Genomic DNA, 20,672 nt, shown 5'->3' with positions numbered 1-20,672 from the left:
AGAAACAGGCTGTCCAGTAATCTGTTTTATAACTGGACTACACACCGTAGGCCCTTCCATTATGAAAAAATGTAAGCGCTCTATTTCTTTAAAAAGTAGAGAGTAAAACCTTTTACTTTTCAAAAGTATTCACTGTAAAGCTCAACAGCAGTGGGTTAGCCTGAGATAAATAACAGTCTGATACAGTAGGTATGCACTCTCAGAGAAAATACGCACTCAAGGGTTGCACTTCTTGAGTCTGCTGTCATTCTGATGAATTATTTAAACATCTTGAGCATCTTTGTTTACACAGTGTCAAAGAAATGTTTCATTTTGCAGCAGTGATTTATATTTTGGCACCAAAACTTGATTTTGACACATGAAATTAAAGGTTTGAACAAGCTATAGCCTTTTGCACGTTATTTATAATGCTTTGATGAGTGTATGAGATGTTTTGATCTTTATATTTGATGACCTTTGAGAAAGTTTCCAGAGATGTGCTAGGATAAAGCTCGTGCTGCTGCACTTCCACTGATATGTGTCTATTTCTCAGAATCATAGTGATGATAAATTAATCACTGGTAAGCAATAAAACCCAGCACACTGGACTTTGATCATGGCAAATGGCTTTATTTTTGTCATATCAACAGCACACTTAATGACACGACTACCATCCACAGCTCTTTTGTGGAAATCCTCTCAGAGATGAGGTGATTTGTACTAATGAAAGGAGGTCGTCCAGTGACAAGGTGACGAGGTTATAATGAATCAGCAAACTAACTCAAGTCTGTCAGTGATAACTATCTGCTCTCTAAACATCCTCAAACTTTAACACAAAACCTTGTCCAGATCATTTCATGAACAGTAAATGTGATCAAATATAAAAGAACCTTTTAAAAGTACAAAATGAATCAAATTACAAACACAAGTAGATATTATCGTATACATCGCGTACACAAAGCAAAGCATGTTATTTCTATTTCAAAGCGATATGCATACATGAGGCAAGCGTGGCAGCTAAAGCTGTCTTCGTACAAGGCAAAGCGATGACGCATTTAAAGCATGAGTGTGGATATTTTTTCATAAGTGCACTAAATACGTTAGCTAGCTTATTGCTACATTCTAGCATGTGTTAAAAAAACGGTAATGTGCAGTTACATTAAGTAACGTGTAGGTAATGTGAGTGCTTCTTTCTCTATGGGAGTAGATATAACTCTCAGTCTGCCTGTATGAATGAGCATCATGCAGTGACTTAACTATCAGAAAGCTGCAGTAAATGGACACCAGTTTGAAAAAGCAGTTTCTACCAAAATCAAGTTTCTAGTTTTAAAATCACTACTTTGCTCAATGAACTCAGTTTCTCAGTATCCTAAAGTGCTGCTTGTGTTTCCTCTCCTTCCTGCACATTAAAGAAAAACATTAACAGACCTCATAGTTACTACTGCACAGTTATTGTTTTGTTTTGACACAAAGTAATCCAGCACAGTAAAAAAAAAAAAAGAAAAATAGATAAAGTCACATGGAAGACTGACATAGTCACAAACATTATTCTGCGATTACAGTTTAACTTCGCACACAGCTTTCATGACGTTAATACAGGTACTGACCACTTCAGACTAATAGCAGCGCATAATTTCGAATTACTTTTGACTGTGCCACAGCTAATTTTTCTTCTTCTGTTAGCTACATTCATCATCATCATCATCAACTTTATTTATAAAGCACTTTAAAACAACCACAGCTGACACAAAGTGCTGTACATTGGAACTGTAAAATAAAATTACATGAGATATAAATAAAAAACAAATAAAAGAAGAGTGAAATCATTAATTAAATAACTACTGCATTAAAAAAGAAACTAAGTCTCACTGAGGTTAAAAGCCAAGGAATAAAAGTGGGTTTTAAGACGTGATTTAAAAGTGGACAGTGAAGGGGCCTCTCTAACATGCATGGGCAAATTATTCCATAATTTTGGAGCCACAATAGAGAAGGCCCTGTCCCCTCTGAGCTTCCTCCTGGATCTCGGTACCTCCAGGAGCAGCTGGTCAGCTGACCTGAGAGACCGACAGGGTATGTGGGGATGAAGAAGCTCAGAGAGGTAAGGCGGGGCAAGACTGTGTAGACATTTAAAAACAAACATAAGAATTTTAAAATTAACTCTAAAAGACACAGGCAGCCAGTGCAGAGAGGCCAGCACGGGGGTTATATGCTCTCTTTTTCGAGTTCCTGTTAGGAGTCGTGCAGCCGCATTTTGAACCAGCTGCAGACGTGAGAGCAATGACTGACTGACCCCCACATAAAGTGAGTTACAGTAGTCCAGGCGGGAAGAAATAAAAGCATGGATCACTGTTTCAAGGTGCTGCCTCGAAAGAAAAGATTTTAGTCTTGCCAGTCGCCTTAAATGATAAAAACTGGACTTCACCACTGCTCTGATTTGGTTGTCCATTATTTAATGTTTTAAGATAAAATTGCAACACGGAAGTTCAACTGTATTGAGGTAGGTGGTTTAACTGATGGACAGACTGAGGAGTGACACAGATTACTAGATATAGTTAATCCTTTGTAGCACAAGTAGAGGTGCAGCTATTCAGGTAGGACAGGTATGAAAAATTAGTTTCAGTGCTGTGTATAATTTCATAACAAAGCGGGTCTTTGCTAACAAGGACTGTGTACCCTTTTATGAAGCGCATAATCTGTCTTGCATTTTGAATACACTCCACAGGACAGCACACAGTACATTTTGATATTACACCAGTTAATAAGTAGGCAGTGAAGCGAGATTTAAGATTTGAAATTAAAATGTAAAACTTGAAAGTACTTGTATTAATCTGAAGTGTTAGCTCGAACTGTGCAAGTTTAACTCCCACACAGAAAATATATCTTCTTCATCATTGATCTTAACAGTGCACAGAAATGGTAAAGTTTCCTCTAGTTCCTTATCCTGCGTCACACATATTTTATCGCACTTCCCTTCTTTCGTCTGCAAAGGTTCAGAGCTCAAAAAGTGTTGTTATAATCAGTGCACAAAGATATTTGATTAGTAAAACCCAAAAGCAAGTTATATAAAAAATTAAATGCATCTAATAAATGAAACATAATCCCTTCATAATCACTATTTTACTCATTCAATATTCTATCTAATTACTCTCCCTTCCTGAATTGGCCTGTTTCAGTGTGTATGTGATGTAGGTAAATACTAATATGTACTTCACTGCAAGTATAAGTAGTTTCTTAAAAAGTGGATGAGACATCCAACATCAATCGCCTTGTGATTAAGAAAAGGAAAGACAGAAAAGAAACGTCAAGAAACGTAAATGTTTGCCTGAAGCTGAGTTGATTTACATTAAGATTTTTGCATTGGTGTGTCATGTTATAAGAAATTCTGCACAGCAGCCTGGCAGACAGCATGTTGAGTTATTGTAAACTGGTGATTTTGTATTTTCTTTTGGTATAAAGGATCCAACAGCTCAATAACTGCTCATGCTTTAAATTTTAATTACAAGCCATAGCTACTTTATAGTCATTTTGATTTCTCTTACATCCTATCCAAGGTTACCTCAGTTGACACTTAGGTGTAGGTTTTTTATTTTTATAGAGTAATAGTTAAAAATGTAGTTTGAAGGATTATTATTTTATTTTGACAAGTAGTCCAGATTTTAACTTCTGTAATCTACAAAATTTCAACTCACCCTCTCACATATCAGATGTTTCCTCAAATTGCTCTCATGGCTTGCATAGGAATATACTTTAATACAAATCCTTCAAAGTCCTGCTATTAAAACTGAAGATTTGTCTCTTTTGATTGATATTTTGGTCAATGTGACACACTTTCAGCAATTATTTCCTGTCTAGCTGCACACAAGGGGAAAACATGAGCAATATTATACCAATCTCTTTCTATGACAGTTATAAGTTAACTTAAAAGATTCTAATGCTGAGAACAGCAAAACTGGAAAATACACCATCCTCCACCCAGGCTTTTCTTTTCCTTGTACCCCCATCCTACTTACACTGCCCTCTCTCTGCTGTCCACAAACTGGACCATCTGTTTGCGAGCGTGGGAGATAACTGGAGTGAGAGGAACAATGGGTGTACCAGGTGTAATTGCACCAGGAGTTGAAGCACCGGGAGTTGAAGCGGCAGGAGTCGAAGCGGCAGGAGTCGAAGCCGCAGGAGTTGAACCTACAGGAGTTGATGCTGCAGTAGTTGAACTTACAGGAGTTGAAGCACTAGGGGTCCCATCTGGGGTAGCACCCGGTGTTGTACCAGGAGTGGCAGGGATGACGATGACAGGGGTGGGGCCCAGGCTTTCTTGTTCTACACGGGGCTCCAATCTGGGTGTGGATGTGACAAATCGGGCCTCCCTGATCCGGTAGGGACTTCGGTAGGTGGAAATGGGTGACAGCTCTGAGCCCCAGCCAAGATAGCTCCCACTGGAGGGAGACTGCACATCTGCACTAAAATACAATGTAGTGCTTGACTCTCCAGGGACCCCTGATTTTTTATCTGGGGAACTAATCAGGAGGGGGGAACGCCGCTCAGGTGACCAGCCGGGAGTCTTGATGTCTAAAGAACCCACCGAAGAGGCCTCAGTCAGAGACGCCTCTTTGCTGTCGATGTGGCGGAGGCTTCCTGGTTGTTGAGGAGACGAGAGCGACGGTGAGCCATAAGCAGCGCTTTGGAACTCCTCATCACCTTAAAAAAATAAAACATTGGAAAGAAAAGTCAGTTTAAAACAATACACACGTATACTGCAGGGGAGTCAGTGCTAGAGGTAAGAAACATAGTGCAGTCTATATATTTGCTGTCTCTGTGATAAATAATAAATGCACTGTACTAAAGGTCATAGCTTATAATGCCTGTAATATCCTAATTTTTCTTTTAGCTAAGAATGAACAACGTAACTCTGGTATGTTCAGGGTATAGACATAGTGTAGAGAAATCTGACTCTACAAAGACACAGAGTGCTGCACTGCTCTCCTGCTTTACACACTACTGCACACTTTCTGCTCAGCTCCAAACAGCAGACAGACACTGTTACTAACTTTCTGGCAAGATTCTTATAGTTACGTAAAACTAAACTAAAAACTAAACAAATATGTGCATTTGGGATCTTAGAAAACTAAAATAAAAAGAAAACATTGAGGAGGTGTTCTTAATTTTAGTCGTTGTCAGGTCAGTTTGGTGAAATTTTCAAAGAATAAAAACTAAACAGAAATGAGAAAACCCACTGTGGAAACTAACACAAACTAAACTGAAATAAAAACAAAAATAAAAAAAACTATAATAGCTCCGCTTGCCAGTGAACACAGCAGAGCATTGAGCTGCTAAAGAGATCGATATTTGTCATTAGAGTTGATCTAACCCTCCGACAAAAGAAAACAGAAGCACTCTAGAGCAAAATTCCCCAACGCGCAGAGACTACACTAAAACATCGATGTTTTATTATGTTTTTGTTACAACATGCTGACGTCAGTCTGTCTGTATTGCAACATGCTGACGTTAGCCTGCTTTTAGATTAACAAGCTGATGTCTGACCTTTGACCTTGATGCATTACATACTAAAATGGTGCATTTTATCATCTTTACCCACGTGATTGGAGCAGAATTGGCTGAAATCTTTAACTTCTATAAGCTGTTACTTAAAATTTTAAAATACAGTCATTTATGGCATAATTATCACTTTTGTGTCGTAGGGCAAAAGAAAAAGGAAAGTTTGTTGTACAGCTCTGTCCATGCTTTTTCATATGAAATATTACTTGATATGGCTTTTTGTACTTTTTTTCAAGGTCAACTTCGACCTTGGGCACTAACAATGAAGGTCAAGTCAAATGCTTAGCCAACCTAGGTTCCCATGTCCCCGAAGAAAGTGTTTATTGTTTTGATTTTTGAAGACAAACCATAGAAAACTGTGTATAATATAAAGTAATTTAACCTTTTCCCTCTGATAGTGCCACGCTAGAGTCTTCTTCTGCAGTTTCTTCAAAGATGACCTCCTGGACTGGGATGATCTCTGGAAACCTTCTCATATCCTGAATAGTTGTGGGAGGAGCTTTTCTCACTGGTCGGGCCACTATAGTGCAGTGAGCTGGCTTTGGTGGCTGGACCACCTCTCTCACCTGGATACATTACAGACACGTGAGCCTCAGACTACAACAAGCAAACATAATGTATCCTTTACAGAAAAACAAGCCTTTTAGTAGTTATCCTGATGTCTACTGATACTCCTGATATTTATTCTCATGACCACACTAAATGCCTACTGTCCTACTGAACTAACCCACCAGGTTTCAGCTCATAAGTGGCTTAAATAAGCAATGTACTGTATTCTTAGTTTAGAATAGACACAGTCCCCCTTTGTGGTGGTCTAGATAAGATGTTAAACAAAACTCTTGCCTCTGAAACCTGTGAAGGAGCTGGTGGAGGAGGAGGTTGAGCAGCAGCAGCAGCAGCAGGTTGAGAAGCTGGTTGTGCGTGGTAAGAAAGCTGTGGCTGAATTGGTGGAATCTGACAAATCACATCAAAAGTATGAAAATAAACTCCTTTTTATATAATCACATTTTCTTAGCATTGGGGCCAGGTTTGGAAAAACAAAATTTTATCATACTGATCAAAGTCACACCTTAAAACAAAGCAAAACAAAACAGTAAGTTTTAGGAAGTCCAGCTACTAAGATGTAAAACTCAAAAAGACAACTAACCTGATGGACACGTAGGTCATCAGGGGAGTGAACTTCTTCAGACAGACCCATCAGTCCAGCCAGTCCCCCCTCACCATATGCAGACCAGATCCTTGAAACATCCCCTGTCTTCAGAGCTAAGCGAATCAGCAGCCAGTGGTGATGCTTCCAGCCCTCCCATTGGATAGGAAGGTCCATGAGAGTCCCACCTCCTTAACAGAAGATGCACAGTCATTCTTCAGATAGATAGATAGATAGATAGATAGATAGATAGATAGATAGATAGATAGATAGATAGATAGATAGATAGATAGCAACAGACCAGACAGTGTTGCATGTCGATGAAAAGTGGGCGTGACTTTCTCCTCTAATGAGAGTGTAGAGCCACGCTCCATGCAGGCCCCGGCTATTCCCCTGTGACGAATACTCTGGAAGATTTCAAAAGACTTTGGATGGAGGAAACGATAGTACAGCACCAATGCTATCACTCCTAAAGACAAAAAAACCAAGTGTCAGGAAGAGGAACATTGAGGCCTTGAAAAAGTTGTTGTGTTCCCTTTTTATAACTTGAATTTGCACATGTTCTGCGTCTCACCAATGAGGAAGCTGCAGAACACTGCAGCTGGGATTCCCACAGTATCCCAGGAAACCATGGCAAACATCCAGGAGGATGCCAGAAGAAGAAAAGCGTTCTCTAAGAACATAACCTGAGGAAGAATAAACAGACATCCAATCCCAAATCAAGATTACACTGATTTGACATTTGAATCGTTTATAGCTAATGCATGGCATCTGCTGGATGTTTTTCCCCTCAAATAATATGAAAAACACTCTATGATCCCAATAATGCGAGTAACTATCTTTGTTAGCACGGTAAAAAGCCGTCTGTGAAAAAAGTACTAATGTGAAATTTTCAGCATTTTATGTATTCCACCTAAACGCTAAAGTAAAAAGCAAAGCTCTGCACAGCTGAAATGCAATCATTTTCAAAGTCATTTTCAAATATTATGTATGCTTTCAGGTTTCTGATGATGTACTAAACTTACAGCTTTTCTTTTTCAAATGTAATTTGTTACAGTGTCTCTGTTTTGTCAGAGCCCCCGGCATATTAAACCCACAATATCATGAGCAGACAAGCTTGAAGTGAACACAAACACACATACCAGATAAAACCCAGCCATGCGGTATCTAGATTGACCGTACTTCACGTTGAGGAAGAGGAAGATGTGAATAGCTCCCAGAACAAGATTGAAGAGCCTCCATCGGCTTGTTGACCTTATGATATCTGTCTGCTGGGACACCATCCAAAAAGTTGCTCCCAGCCAGTGGACACCTGAAACAGACACAGTCCTCTTATGCTTTTTCTTTTTTTTTTGTACACTGTTACAGTGATGGATGCTCATATTAAACAGGGTCAAAGTTTCAAACAGTTTTTCTACTGTTCATTCTGTGTGATGTCAAAGACAGAGGCTATCCCTAGCTGCCCACAACTGGCTGTGAAGACTCACCGATGACCCCGAGGATCCACTGTTTGAAGATACGTGTGAAGAGCATGAGAATGGCAAACCTGGATCCCAACATACTGACCTGCAGAAAGAGAAACCATACGTGTACCAAAAACACAAGCAAAACAACAAAACACATGCTTATGACATGCCAAACACAGATGCAGTAGCATTACTGATACTGTTAGATACTATGTTGTAAACACTGCTTGTTGCGAAAGCTGTTAAACATGCCCACCCTCCACAGCAGTCGACAGAGCATGGCAGCTGGTGTCATTTGCAAGTGTCCTGGTCTGATGAGTGAACAGGCTCTGGCATAGAGCACTAAGGCCCAGCCAAGAGAAACCAAACACACTGCAAAACACACTGAGGCTGGCGAGAGAGAGAAACAGTGTGTGTCAGAATGAGACAGAGAGAGAGAGAGAGAGAGAGAAAGAGAACAAGGACAAGAAATATGAGTACACTGAAATACTGAATCACACAAGACTTCAAGATACAAAACTGTCACAGGCATAATGCTGGAATCAGATTTACAGCAGCAATACCAGTTAAAAGGGTATATTCTGAATTAGTTCTCTGTTAACATTTACTTTAACATTATTATTTTAAATAAATCACAAAACAAGTATGTTATGAACTACCTGGTCAGCTGAGGGTACTGTCAAAAACTAAATGACACTGTTTATTTAAAGATTTATTTCAGCTCTTCCCTTATACACAAGCCATAGTAGATCATAGTAGATGACTTTTAGAGCACATGCTCTTTGTGATCTAACCCCTAACGAATCTGTCTCCTCCAGTTCAGGAACTGGGGATATTTTCTGATGTGATAGGCCGAAGTGTAAATGACTACACCATGAAGCAACACTTAAACTGTACATTTTCTAAATTTAACCTTAGATCACTTAACTTGAGAATAAAAGTGGTCCTAGAAAAGAGCCCTGTTGCACACCTTTCTTTATTCTCAAAGCTAACAATTTGAATATTTTTTATTAAAAAAAAACTACATTAATCTCAAAACTCCCTGAATAAGAGAGACCTTACAGCCAGCTAAGGTCTCTCTTATTCATCTTAATTTAAGTCCCTACCATCTTCTCAAAACTATCTGAGAGTAAATTTGTTTATCCGCTGCTTAGCAGTGAGTAGTTAGCACACACTGGATTTATTTCACTAATAGCTCAATGTTCCATCTGGAAATAATACAAAAAAATGAACAGGCAGACTAAGCTAGAAAAGACTACAACAATTATCCAACACTGAGATTTTTTTATAGCTGAAGGTTGTTAGTCCTGTTGCAGCACTTTCACATTAAACTTTTATTTCATCTTGATTGCATAGCCAAAGGCCATAAGAGAGGCATTATGAACCTATCCACTGCTGTAAGATAGGCATAGGTACACTCCGACAGTAAGTGGTGATGTTACTGGTAGCCAGTAACATCACCACCAACAAATACTATCCAAATTTACAACAACTGATTACCTCCTTTTATTTTTTCATTATATATTTTTATCTATCCATATTTTGTGTATTTTATTCTGCACATATTACACATTCTATTCTGTAAATATGTTATTTATTGTGATTATTACTTGCTTTTCTTTTACCGCCAATCTGAGACAGTACTCCTACTCCATGTACTATTGTAGAAAGTATGACTGTGCAATGACAATAAAGAGTTAAAGTTTAATTAAATGTCCTTTTTCTGATCTTATTATCAAACTTGAACACACGCTTTCTGGTTTCTGACTACCTGGAGATTTGACTCCTATATCAGTACAAATTAGCACATAAGCGTGGAGTAGCGTCTCGGGGAGGGTGACGACCAAGGCTTCGAACAGACGTATGGCAGATGCATCAGCCTGCTGCATGATCTCACTGTACTTATCCTCATCTGGCAGGCGCATGCACTCCCACAGCCTGTGAAAACCAAAGATGAAAATAAATTAAGAGTTATACAAAGAGAGAGAGAGAGACCTTTCTCATTTATGATCATACAAATCTGGAACTTAAACCTGATTATTGGACACTGACTGATTAAATTAATTAATTATTACCTTTTGAAAAGTCCCAGATGCAGTATGTGTGTCCAGGTGAGAGACTTCCTGCGAATTCGTCCATCTGACAGGTACCAAAGGTAACTCAGCCACTGGGGACCCCAACCTGATCATAAAGAATTATAAAAATGAATAACAATTTGTTCTTCTAGAGTTATTTATTGATCTGTTTGTTGTAGATGTTGTCACCTGGCAGCAGGAACAGGGCAGTGAAGCCAGCAAGATAGCCATAGTTGTAGTTGTGACCGATCCACAGATAGTACACGAAGCAGTAGATCACTGAGGAGAAAGGGAAAGATGTTACCTATAGCATGTCACGCTTACAGGCTGCAAACACTCAGACAAAAAAAACTTGCCATACATCCTGAAATACACATGCAGGCACTACATGCATTTATTTAAGTAGTGAGTGAAGTATATTTAAGAGTGTTACTTAAATAAACTGTTTTGTAAAATAGGCTACATCTCACAGTGGCCTTACATAACATGACATAAAGTGCTCTTAGGTTTAACAATGAACTGTGAAACTGTGAAACTCAGGGATGTTAGATGTTAAAAATAATAATTTATCCCACAAACCTAACAGTAAAATAAAAATACCAATATTTTTCCCTTTTTGCTTATTTTGTTTTCACAGCATTCATCTCTTCTTCTCCTTTCTTTGAATATTTGGCCAGAGCAAAATTAATGTGAAAGAACAGATAAATACTGGTAAAAGAATTCCAGTTGGCCATTATATCAACATCAGCCAATCAATCATCACTGGTCAGTATACTGATCCATTTCTACCTAAATTCTTTTCTGACATGAACATGCACTCAGCTGATTATGACTTTGCACACAACACGCTTGACATTTTTTTAAATAAAATATAACAACTAACTCACAAATCAAACAGTACAGAAAGTTGTTAAAATAAGATCAACTTTGCCAAATTCAAATGGTCATTGAAACAAAACACAGTGCACAGTAACATGGTTCTGCTCTCCGGCGTAATAAGTACATGTAAGAAACATTTAATTAAGTAGAATTCCCCATGTCCTTGTCCTTTCAAATCTCATATCTTTACTTTCACATGAGTGAGTGATACTGCCTAAACCAGATGTTATTTGGATGAGCCTCACCAGCACATGCAATTATATGATTAGCATGATTGTTGCATTCACTGACTGTCTGATCTCAGACACCTGAACACCATCTGCTCAGCAGTGGAGATGCATCTAAATCCTGAGATCAAGTGTTCCTCCTCATTGTGCCGCTGAGCTTTCTGTTTGTTCTGCTTTACTACAGTTATGTGTCCTGCAGGTAACCTGTTGCAGCTCTGTGAAGCTCAGTTTTTCAAACTGTTTCCAGTTTTTGCAAGTGTTATTATTATTATTTTTTAATAAAGCTAAGGAAGCTCTGTAATGATTCTCTCCCATTTATTTTAATTACTTTCTTAAATGTTTTGTGGAGATAACTGAACTTCTAATACTAAGAAAATTCCTATTTTTATTTTTTACATGGCATTTGCTTTCTTCTTGCATCTGTAACATTGCTGGATCCTCTTTGTTGGTACTTGGTTAATAAATTTTAATCTTTGCCACACAGAATAATGGTTCAGTGTTGTTGTTTTTTTCTTGTGTTCTTTGCTGGGATTCATATTTTGGGGGCAGCTTTGTTGCTTGCTGTACCACCCTAGTCTTGAATAGAAGGGCAGAGTGATTATACCAACCTCATAAACTACAACATTACTGCAGTGCATACACCCACATACACCCATTCTAAGAACAGCTGATCTCTTGGCATTACACTGACTCTGATTTTAGATATATTGTGTGCATGTGTTAATGCAAACGTTGCACTCTCTTCTATAGGATTGTTTATGTCAGGACTAACCTAAAGCATGTGATCAGTGGATCATTGCCAAAACATGCACATTTCAGTCTGCAGTGTGTCTCCACACTTTCTCATTGACCTCTGTTGTGCACTTCATCCCATCCAAGTTTCATTGACAACAGGCCGGCTGATGCCTCTCCTCTCCACATCACACTCTCTGAGGCTCTGCAGCTCTGCCTCCCTCCATCCCTGCATACATGTAATCTGAATCGTTTCAGCTCCGAAACAGGCGGGCTGTCCGGACAGACTAGGCCCCGTCCTGGGGTACGCCCATCCCCTCCGTCCATTCATGTACCTCCAAAAAAGAGCGCTGAAATATGACAACATGGCTCCCCTTTGTTTTTATGCAGAAAACATCACCCAGACCAAGAAAAGGCACAGTTCAAATTATAGGAAAAGTCTGACATGAGTCAGCAGTCCTGCCGCATACAGGATTTCATAACGAGCGGTGTACAAAAATAGGAAAGAGACGCTGTGACTGCGGACTTCTGCTGAGGCTCTATTATTCATGACAGCACAACGGAGACGCTGAAGTAAAAACAAATGCACAACTTTGTATTTTAACGTAGAACAAGATGTCACCCTAACCCCCCCTGTCTCATCCAGGCATCCCTCTGCATCCACTGTAGTCCTCACACTGCACATCCACACGCCGTGGCCAGAAAAGCACGCACAAACGCGCACGCACACACAATAAAGTAAAAAAAAAGGGGCAGCGTTTTGCACAGGTAGGTGATCACAATCGGCCAAAACAGCGACTGAGGCATAATGCTCAGTTATGTGTGTGTGTGTGTGCATATGTTTTGCATGTATGGATGTAGGTGTATGTGTCCCAGGTAGGACTCACGCGCCGTCCTCTCTGCAACCAGGAGAAATGCGGTAAAGAAGAAGACGCAAACTTGGCAGCACGGCATGCAGGCCCCTCCATTACTGGGGGTGGCCGAATAGTCTCGCATCGTGGAATTAAACCCTGAAAAGGGAGGTTTTCGGGAATAACAGCGTGCTAGTCTTCAGGCCGGTCCGTGCTGTTCTGGTCTCGGTCGGGAGTGTAGCTGCAGCAACCCGCTCTCCCAGCCCCGTGTCCACGTCCCGGCGTCAGCGCTCGTCCCGTTAAAGCGATAGCACCGATGTTTCAGGACTTAGTAAGATGCATTGGTATTGCCTAGATTTTTATACAGTCAAATCAGATAAATATGAAGTTGTTCTCTAAGCTAAGATTTTGGACTGAAATTGTAAAAGCGAAATGATTTTTCCCTGCAATCTTCTGCTCAGTCATTTTTGTTTTGACATTTTGTCATTCAAGACATAAAACTTCATAGGTCAAGAATTGTGTCTTGTGTCTGTATCGTTCTGTCTGGTGTTGCACTGTCTTTGCACTTTGTGTAGTCCTGTGTTGATCGTCTGTTATATATTATAGGTTTCCCCATGGTCTTGAAGGAACGTTGTCTTGCTTCACTGTGTACTCTACCACTGTACATGGTTGAAATGACAATAAAGCCACTTGACCTGAATTAATGCATTAGGTAGGGTGATCTTATGATGGTGAAATGATAGCTTTGCGCATTTATGTTAGACATATATTTTTCAGCTTACTGTACAGTTATCCTGTTTTGGGTTAATTTAATTTTGCCTTTCACTTTATTTATTTATTTATTTATTTATTTATTTATTACATTTGTACAGCTGTACATAAATAATGGGGTGAATGGTTATGGCTGAGTTTTCCAAGATGAGCTGCAGAGGCATATTTTGGACACCAGATGGCAGTAGAGACAGCGTCACAGTAAATAATAGAGTACACTGCTTGCACTGGTTTTTGTCCATTAAATGATCACGTTTTTGTGCAACTAAGTGTGTGGGTACCTGCAGTGGCGATATCAAGGTCAAAACCTTTCTATAGGTGATTCTGTCATGCTTTATGCCCTACATTCAGAGCTTTTCTTCTTTGTCAAACCACTTCCCTGTCCACCACAACCCTTGGCTTACACTCAAAGCCGAGGGTTGTGGTGTTTGGGCTTTGGTGTTCATTCAAATAATTACTTGAATGAACATAAAAAAAATCATGGAAAGGATTTCCACATGATTAAATTGCTTTATTTTACCATCATGCAATGCTGTTATTCCAACTTAATGTACTTGAGTTGGACCAACTTAATCGATTAATGTTGAATAAACTTATTTGCTGCAGTCAAGTCCAGAATAGAAAGCCATTTATTAAAGTGTAACTCTGTTCCATGATTATTTTAGGTTCATTTAAAGAGTTATTTTTTGGAGTGTTCAACAAAATATAGTCTGGTCAACATAAAACTTGTCATGGACATCTTTTGCCCTCCAATTTAATGGATTTATAAAATTCATATGGTTTTATAACTAGTAGTATAATAGTAGGTGGGCTGGAGCCTATCCCAGCTGTCAGAGGGCGAGAGCCAGGATACACCCTGGACAAGTCTATCACAAATAACACCGTATGGCCTCTTGCACTCACATATGGGTAATTTAGAATCACCAACCACCCTTGCTAGATCGTATCATCTCAACAATAATAAATTTAACTAAAATTAATTTCATGCACTGTAGGAACATAAAAAATTTTTGTTCAAATTATTTTGTTCAAATTACAATTAGACTCTTTCCAGTCGTTAAAGGTGACTGTACACACCATTTCCCCGGACCACATGCCCTCGTTATGTTATTCTTATTGGCACGATTCAACAGTGTACATTCAAACTGTAACCCTCACCATCATGGATTCTGCCAACAAACTTAGTAGAGGTGTGTACCACGGACCCAAAACAGACCAAAAAAACCACTGAAATTAAAGTTTATTCACTTTTTCAACTCTTCAACACAGATTTAAATGGAGCATGAGCTGCTAATACATTGTGTGATATGCAGAAAGACCTGCAGCTGATTAGCTGCCATCCTAAGCCATTTCTGTCATAATTATTAGTACACAGTCATTAGGAGATTCAGAATTCTAGCAATATAAGCACCAGTATATCTCCATCTGTGCATCGAGTTATTATGCTGCTCTGTAGAGTGGAAGTTTTACATCTATCTCACCACATTTACACTTTTTCCCTTCTGTTGCCTTTAATTTTACAGTTTCCAGAACTCACAGTGGGATTATAGCAGGTTCACAAACAAATAAGAGTAGATGAGAAAAGTGCAAAAACTCTAAAATGTGGACCATATCTTGATACCAGTGTTTAAGACAGTAGTTCTCAGACTGTGGGTAGATGCCACTTGTGGGGCATTGAGTTACTGCATTAAAACGAAAAAAGGTATCATGGGGACCCTATAAAAAGGCTCTAAAGCAATACAATGAAAATCATGTGACTATAGTTACATGGATGACAATCACCCAATGTTAGTGGAGTAGGATTAAGTGGGGCGTGCCAGAAAAGGTTTGAGAACCACTGATTGAAAATTAATCCAAATGTTATGCAAATGTTTTTGCTTTTATTTGGCCTTAAAACAAAGTACTAAAGAGAATAGTATTGACAATAATTAAACAATAAGTTATTGTTTAAAATCTTTCATTAGATTCTGTTTAAATTCAGTCATCATTAAATTAAGTTGACAGAATAAATAAAAAACATTCCCATTAGTAAATTGGTAATCTAATGCACCGATAGAAAAGTGGCTGTTAAAAAGCTGATACTTTCCAGTACAGATGGTTGGATTGTGATCAGTTTAACAAGCCAAGATCCTTGCTTTGGTGACCCCGTGTGAATAAGAAAGCAGCTAAAAGCTTGCTTAATCTCATCATTTCATTTCAGACTGTACACTCACACACAGCTGTAGCCTCTGTTATGCCCCCTGTTTGCTATACTTCTCAAAGCACTTGTTAATAATAGAAAAGTTAGAAAATCCCAGCGACTTTATGGCAGCAGCTACATATCGCAGATTCTCTGAAATATCTGCTACGGCTGGCAGCAGTGGTGGTCATCTGTGCTCTTTGTGTCTCTACCAGTTGATGTTTCGGGGCATTCTTCTTCCAAAAATGTCATTGCTGTCTCTTGTTGGATGACTGAACTATCGCAGCTCATATGTTTTCATTAATTTACACAGTAGAGGGACTTCTCCAGGCATTTCTGTCAGTGACAGTTTCACAAGAGTCACATTGGCACAATACATCAGTCCAGTAAGCTGATGGCTATTCATGTCATATAGTATTTATTCACCTATATAGCTATTAGATCCGTTTCCATCCATCAGCTGTATGTTTGTTTCCTTCTTTTTTCAGTCTGTATCTCAGTCTGCGCATCTCTCTGTTTACTGTTGTTTCAATAATATCTGTTAAGACTTTGAGTGACTGTACTGATGTCTGGTTGTCCGTTCATCCAGATCTCTCGGAGGATCCTCTCCCGCTCTTCTAGCCTCTGGGCCCGGTCCAGCTCTGATGACACACACACACAGAATAAGTTTTATGGACACTGTCCATTCATGTTACTGTCAGATTTATTATTTATTTATTATTCTATTTGAAGATAGGAGCATGTGTGTGTGATTATGTCTGGCTGCCGTGCTCATAGAGACATAACCAGAGCGTCACACCAACACAGTGTGAGATTTCAGCAGTCTTATTCTAATTAATTCATTGCTGTGGACACTGTGCAACATGGGTGAACAAACAGTATATAAAAGATGGCTTCCAGGTCTGAAAGGGGAAACCAGACGTGCTTTAAACTTGCATTCTAATCCAGCAGGGGTGACCTTTGGTTGCAAAAGAAGGCTGTTGGTATTGAAGTCTATGAGAAAATTAGTCTTTTGTAGACTTTGGTAAACACTTTCCAGATGAGTGTTATGTCTGGGTTTCTGTTAGCTAGTTTGTGGACTATGTTATTGGGCTTCTAATCCACCAATAAGTTATAAACACCGAGTCTGCCTTTATGTGTCTACGTCCTATAGAAGCTTGTTTTCACCAATAAAATGAATAAATAAATCAAATTGCCATGCAGCTAGCTGAGAAAAATTTAGGAGTGCATGCCTGTCTGATGTTTGTGTTGCAGTAAAATGATGCATAATGAATCATAAATACAGAGGAGCATGTGTTAAAAGAAGCACAACACAATAACTTTATGTTAAGTCTGCTATTTGAGTAAATGTACTTTCAAAACTGCTTTTTATTAAAACATTTCACTGGACTACGATTCATATCTAAAGGATCGGATCATCTGAATCACAGCAATACTATGATGTCATATGATGTGTGGGTTATCAAATTAGGAGACCTTATTTTTTTTTTTTTTTTTTTTTTAAATGACATCAGAAACAGCAGTATGCGACATTACGTGATGGCAGAGCTTCAGTTCATCCTTTGTCATTTTTTTTTTTTTTTTTTAATAAATAGGACAGGGGGAATGAATGAGAGAAAGAGGGGGAGAGAAAGAAAGAAAACCAAAGGGGAGAAGAGACGGTGAGAAGGGGGGGGAAGAGAGAGAAAAAAAAAAAAAGAACTCCTGGGTCACCTGTATGGAGAAAAAAAAACAAACAAACAAAAAAAACAAACAGAGGAGACAGCAAACAACAAAGAGCAACATAATAATAGAGAAAACAAAGCACCATCACAATAAACTAGCTAGTCATAGATATCAATATTTACTAAATAATAAACGATATTGTGCAGCACGCAAGATAGACAGCGCACAGTGTGCTTTGAGGCAGCAGCCAAGAAAGCTTTAGTCCGCGTCTGTGAATACCCATGTGTGCATACCTGTGTGGATCAGCATGCTTGCATTCCAAAGGTTTCTCCATGTAATGATCTGCTAGGGAGTGTGGGGGGGCCACAGCCCCGTCCTCCAGGGTGTGAAGCGGGTATGGAGGAGATCAAAACTCCAGACATCCAGAGGCCCCCAGAACACAAGAGACCATGGAAGACCAACAGCGGGGCAGCCGCGCCACTGTTCCAGTAAGAGCTGAGGAGAGTCCCAGATGAGGGCTCGCCCAGCAGCCGCGGAGCAGAAGTCAGGGGGAGTTGCAGTGACGCGCCCGTGAGCTCCGCCGGCCCCCAGCTGTGCCTGAGTGACCGAGCCCCAGGCCGAGAGGCCGGGGGCACCCCACCTCCAAAGGGGCCCGAGCGAGCCCCAGGCCCCAGGCCCCGACAAGCGGCCGCCAAGGAGTGAGCCGGTGTGTACCCGGACGCCCACCCCCAGACACAAAGAACCACCAACACACCGACACCTGAGGGAGTCCGCCACCGGCAGGGGAAGTGGTGGTGGGTGGAGATAGGCCTCCAAACCTTGGAGGGCCTGAGGTGTCCCCAGAGAGGTGGCGTCTGATACCCAACCTGACATATAGACACAGACATACAGGCACACACAGACACAAACATCCATTCCCACCCTCATGCTCTCATATGCACTCACTCCACACTCAACCAACGTGGAGACAGACATAAAGAGACGCTGTACACACAATCACACTCCCCAAGCGTACTCTACAAACCGGGTCTAGGTACCCTTGCCCCTGGAGGGGGGAATTGCACCCAGACCCAGGTGGTGTTACCCTTTTCCCTGCGGTGGGGAGAGGCAGACCACCCCGACTCCGCAGCAGCAGGGAGGCCCCACACCCCAGACCGCAGTCGGACGGCCAACTCCTCCTGCTAGCCCCCCCGCTCCAGCAGGCCGCAGAGAATGGGGGTGGGAGAAGACTCCAAACCTCCCTCCACCCGCTCATTGTAGTGTTGATGCATATGTGTTCTAAGGTGCAATTAAAACCCAGGAGGGCATGGAGCTACCTGCCAAGGAGCAGCAGGTAAGCGCATAGTCCCTCCTGCTAGCCCTCAATGACTAAGTGTATTTAAAATTGAGAGGTGGGCAACAACGTCAGGGGTGAGGTATACACCCTGATGGTAATTTGGACTCCGTGATTGTGCCCACCCCCAAGATCCTATATGTATGTGTAATGAGAGTGTGAGTAATGTGAATGTCTAAGTTGTGGGATAAAATTGAGGCAGAGGCAGCCAGAAGGGGACGGGGGGGGGGGGGGGGGGTAGCCTCCTCTGCACCCTGGTGACATACCCCCACTCCAAGGCCCTGCATGTGTGGGTGGTTGTGGAGGAGCGGGAAGAGGGAGGCAGCTGGAGATGGGGAGGGAAGGAAGGGAGGGGCAGGTAACCCCTCCCTGGGGCCAGCTCCCCCGCTGACCCCAGACCTTATTTTAAAGGAAACAGCTTGCTGGATGTGTGAATGATGTCTTAGTGTGTGGATGGTGACATTGGTGTGCGTCAGTGTCTGCCACAGATACCCTCAGCCGATGTGAACATGGTGGCGTGCATTAGGGATCTCTCAAAGCGTCTGCGTCTCCGGGCTGATGGATCAGTTGTGTCATCCCAGTCCTCAGACTCACTTTCCCCAGTGGGCCCAGTCTCTCCAGAGGGGACGACGGCAGTATTGTCTGGGTTACTGTCTGCGGGCTGATGGTGGTGACAGCTGTGATGCCGACGATGTTGGAGTCTGTTCCTTGGGCGATGGGGAAGATTGTTAGTGTTGCCATAGTGGCAGTCTGCTCGACAGTGTATTTGGAAGACGATGGCGCACAGTGTGACAAGAAGGCCAACGCACACGCCGCCAAGAAACACAAGCGCTGTCCTCTCGGGCTGGTCTGTAAGAGAGGCAGGATAAATTAACAAATAAATTAACTGCTGTTTCATCCTTCTCTCAGTCCCTCCCTGCACAGTCTTTAGTCTTTATGTACTACGTTTTCAGACATCCCTCACCTGTCTGTTGTCTTTACACTGTTTCCACCTTCTGACCTCCACACATCTGTCTTTGAGCCAGTGGGCCAACGTCGCTGATCCCTTTTCAGCTTTCAATGCCAGAAAAATGTTTGACATGTTTGTATCTGCTTTGTGTTTTCTAGATCAAATTAATTTTAGTGCATGGGCCCTAAAGCCCCTAGTTTGGTCTCTAGAAGATCAGACCAGTGAAACCTTTTCCTTCTTTTATATAGTGTAAAAATGCATGTATGTTCCCATGTAAAAAGAAAAAAGAAATCAATAATAGGTCTTGCTTTTTTCAAAATGAGTCAGTCTACTGTTATTACAAAGAAATATTACTGCCGTAAATCAAAGAACCATCTTGGTTCAGTGTAATGTAACAGAGCAGCAGTAATATTTTTGTCAGTTAGAAAGCTGTGAAACATGTGGCTCAGATTAAACTAACAATGCAGACAAACACTCTCATGAACTAATCCTTTCTTCATGATTTGATACACAATCCATCCTATGTGGGAAAATACAGTCAAAGTGTGATAAATGATTCCTTTTTTTCTGCAGTTTTCACATGTTCTGAAGGCAGATGTCAAACTTTTAACAGACCTGTTCTTGCTCTTTGTTTCATACCCCTAGTAGGTTTATGTGCTAATATTATGTGCTAAGTTAAAGAAATTAGCACATAATATTTGCTCATCACATCAATCCCACATAAAAGCTTCTTTTTTCTTTCTTTCAATTGGACCTACTGTACCTGCAATGAAGGTGTAAGCAGCCAGTATGTTGCTAAGCAATGCCATCTCCTGGGACACCACCTTCACTTCCATATTTGGGCTTCCTGTTGTTGGAGCGCTCAT

At 40.7% G+C, this 20,672-nt stretch overlaps 2 protein-coding genes across 2 annotated transcripts; both read right to left on the bottom strand.

Annotated features, from left to right (window-relative positions):
* Positions 1 to 3,985: 3,985 nt before the first annotated feature.
* Positions 3,986 to 13,054, bottom strand: xkr5b (XK related 5b). The gene is made up of 13 exons (XM_085353499.1): positions 12,946 to 13,054; positions 10,410 to 10,499; positions 10,221 to 10,326; positions 9,917 to 10,083; positions 8,402 to 8,535; positions 8,167 to 8,245; positions 7,822 to 7,991; positions 7,254 to 7,365; positions 6,981 to 7,148; positions 6,680 to 6,870; positions 6,376 to 6,486; positions 5,915 to 6,098; positions 3,986 to 4,674 (listed from the first exon to the last, which is right to left on the bottom strand). Exons 1-13 carry the CDS (start codon positions 13,052 to 13,054, stop codon positions 3,986 to 3,988), a joined length of 2,310 nt encoding a protein of 769 aa, XP_085209625.1.
* Positions 13,055 to 16,387: 3,333 nt separating this feature from the next.
* On the bottom strand, positions 16,388 to 20,672 carry eva1ab (eva-1 homolog A, regulator of programmed cell death b). The gene is made up of 3 exons (XM_085353486.1): positions 20,570 to 20,672; positions 19,350 to 19,706; positions 16,388 to 16,500 (listed from the first exon to the last, which is right to left on the bottom strand). Exons 1-3 carry the CDS (start codon positions 20,670 to 20,672, stop codon positions 16,388 to 16,390), a joined length of 573 nt encoding a protein of 190 aa, XP_085209612.1.

This window comes from Diplotaxodon limnothrissa, linkage group LG1 (genome assembly GCF_057381915.1).
Source record: "Diplotaxodon limnothrissa isolate DT_005_m linkage group LG1, D_limnothrissa_male_GT1.1, whole genome shotgun sequence".
NCBI lineage: Eukaryota > Metazoa > Chordata > Actinopteri > Cichliformes > Cichlidae > Diplotaxodon > Diplotaxodon limnothrissa.
The sequence above is the reverse complement of the archived record's forward strand: the minus strand, read 5'-3'. Positions and strand labels throughout refer to the sequence as shown.

Excerpts from the sequence above, each read along its gene's own strand:
- eva1ab (XM_085353486.1), bottom strand. The coding sequence starts at position 20,672 with ATGAGCGCTCCAACAACAGGAAGCCCAAATATGGAAGTGAAGGTGGTG. Across the intron at positions 19,707-20,569 it reads TGCTTACACCTTCATTGCAG|ACCAGCCCGAGAGGACAGCG; the intron begins GTACAGTAGGTC and ends CCTCTCTTACAG. Across the intron at positions 16,501-19,349 it reads CATGTTCACATCGGCTGAGG|AGCTGGACCGGGCCCAGAGG; the intron begins GTATCTGTGGCA and ends GTGTGTCATCAG.
- xkr5b (XM_085353499.1), bottom strand. The coding sequence starts at position 13,054 with ATGCGAGACTATTCGGCCACCCCCAGTAATGGAGGGGCCTGCATGCCG. Across the intron at positions 10,500-12,945 it reads GGTTGCAGAGAGGACGGCGC|TGATCTACTGCTTCGTGTAC; the intron begins GTGAGTCCTACC and ends CTTTCTCCTCAG. Across the intron at positions 8,536-9,916 it reads TATAGGAGTCAAATCTCCAG|CCTCAGTGTGTTTTGCAGTG; the intron begins GTAGTCAGAAAC and ends CTCTCTCGCCAG.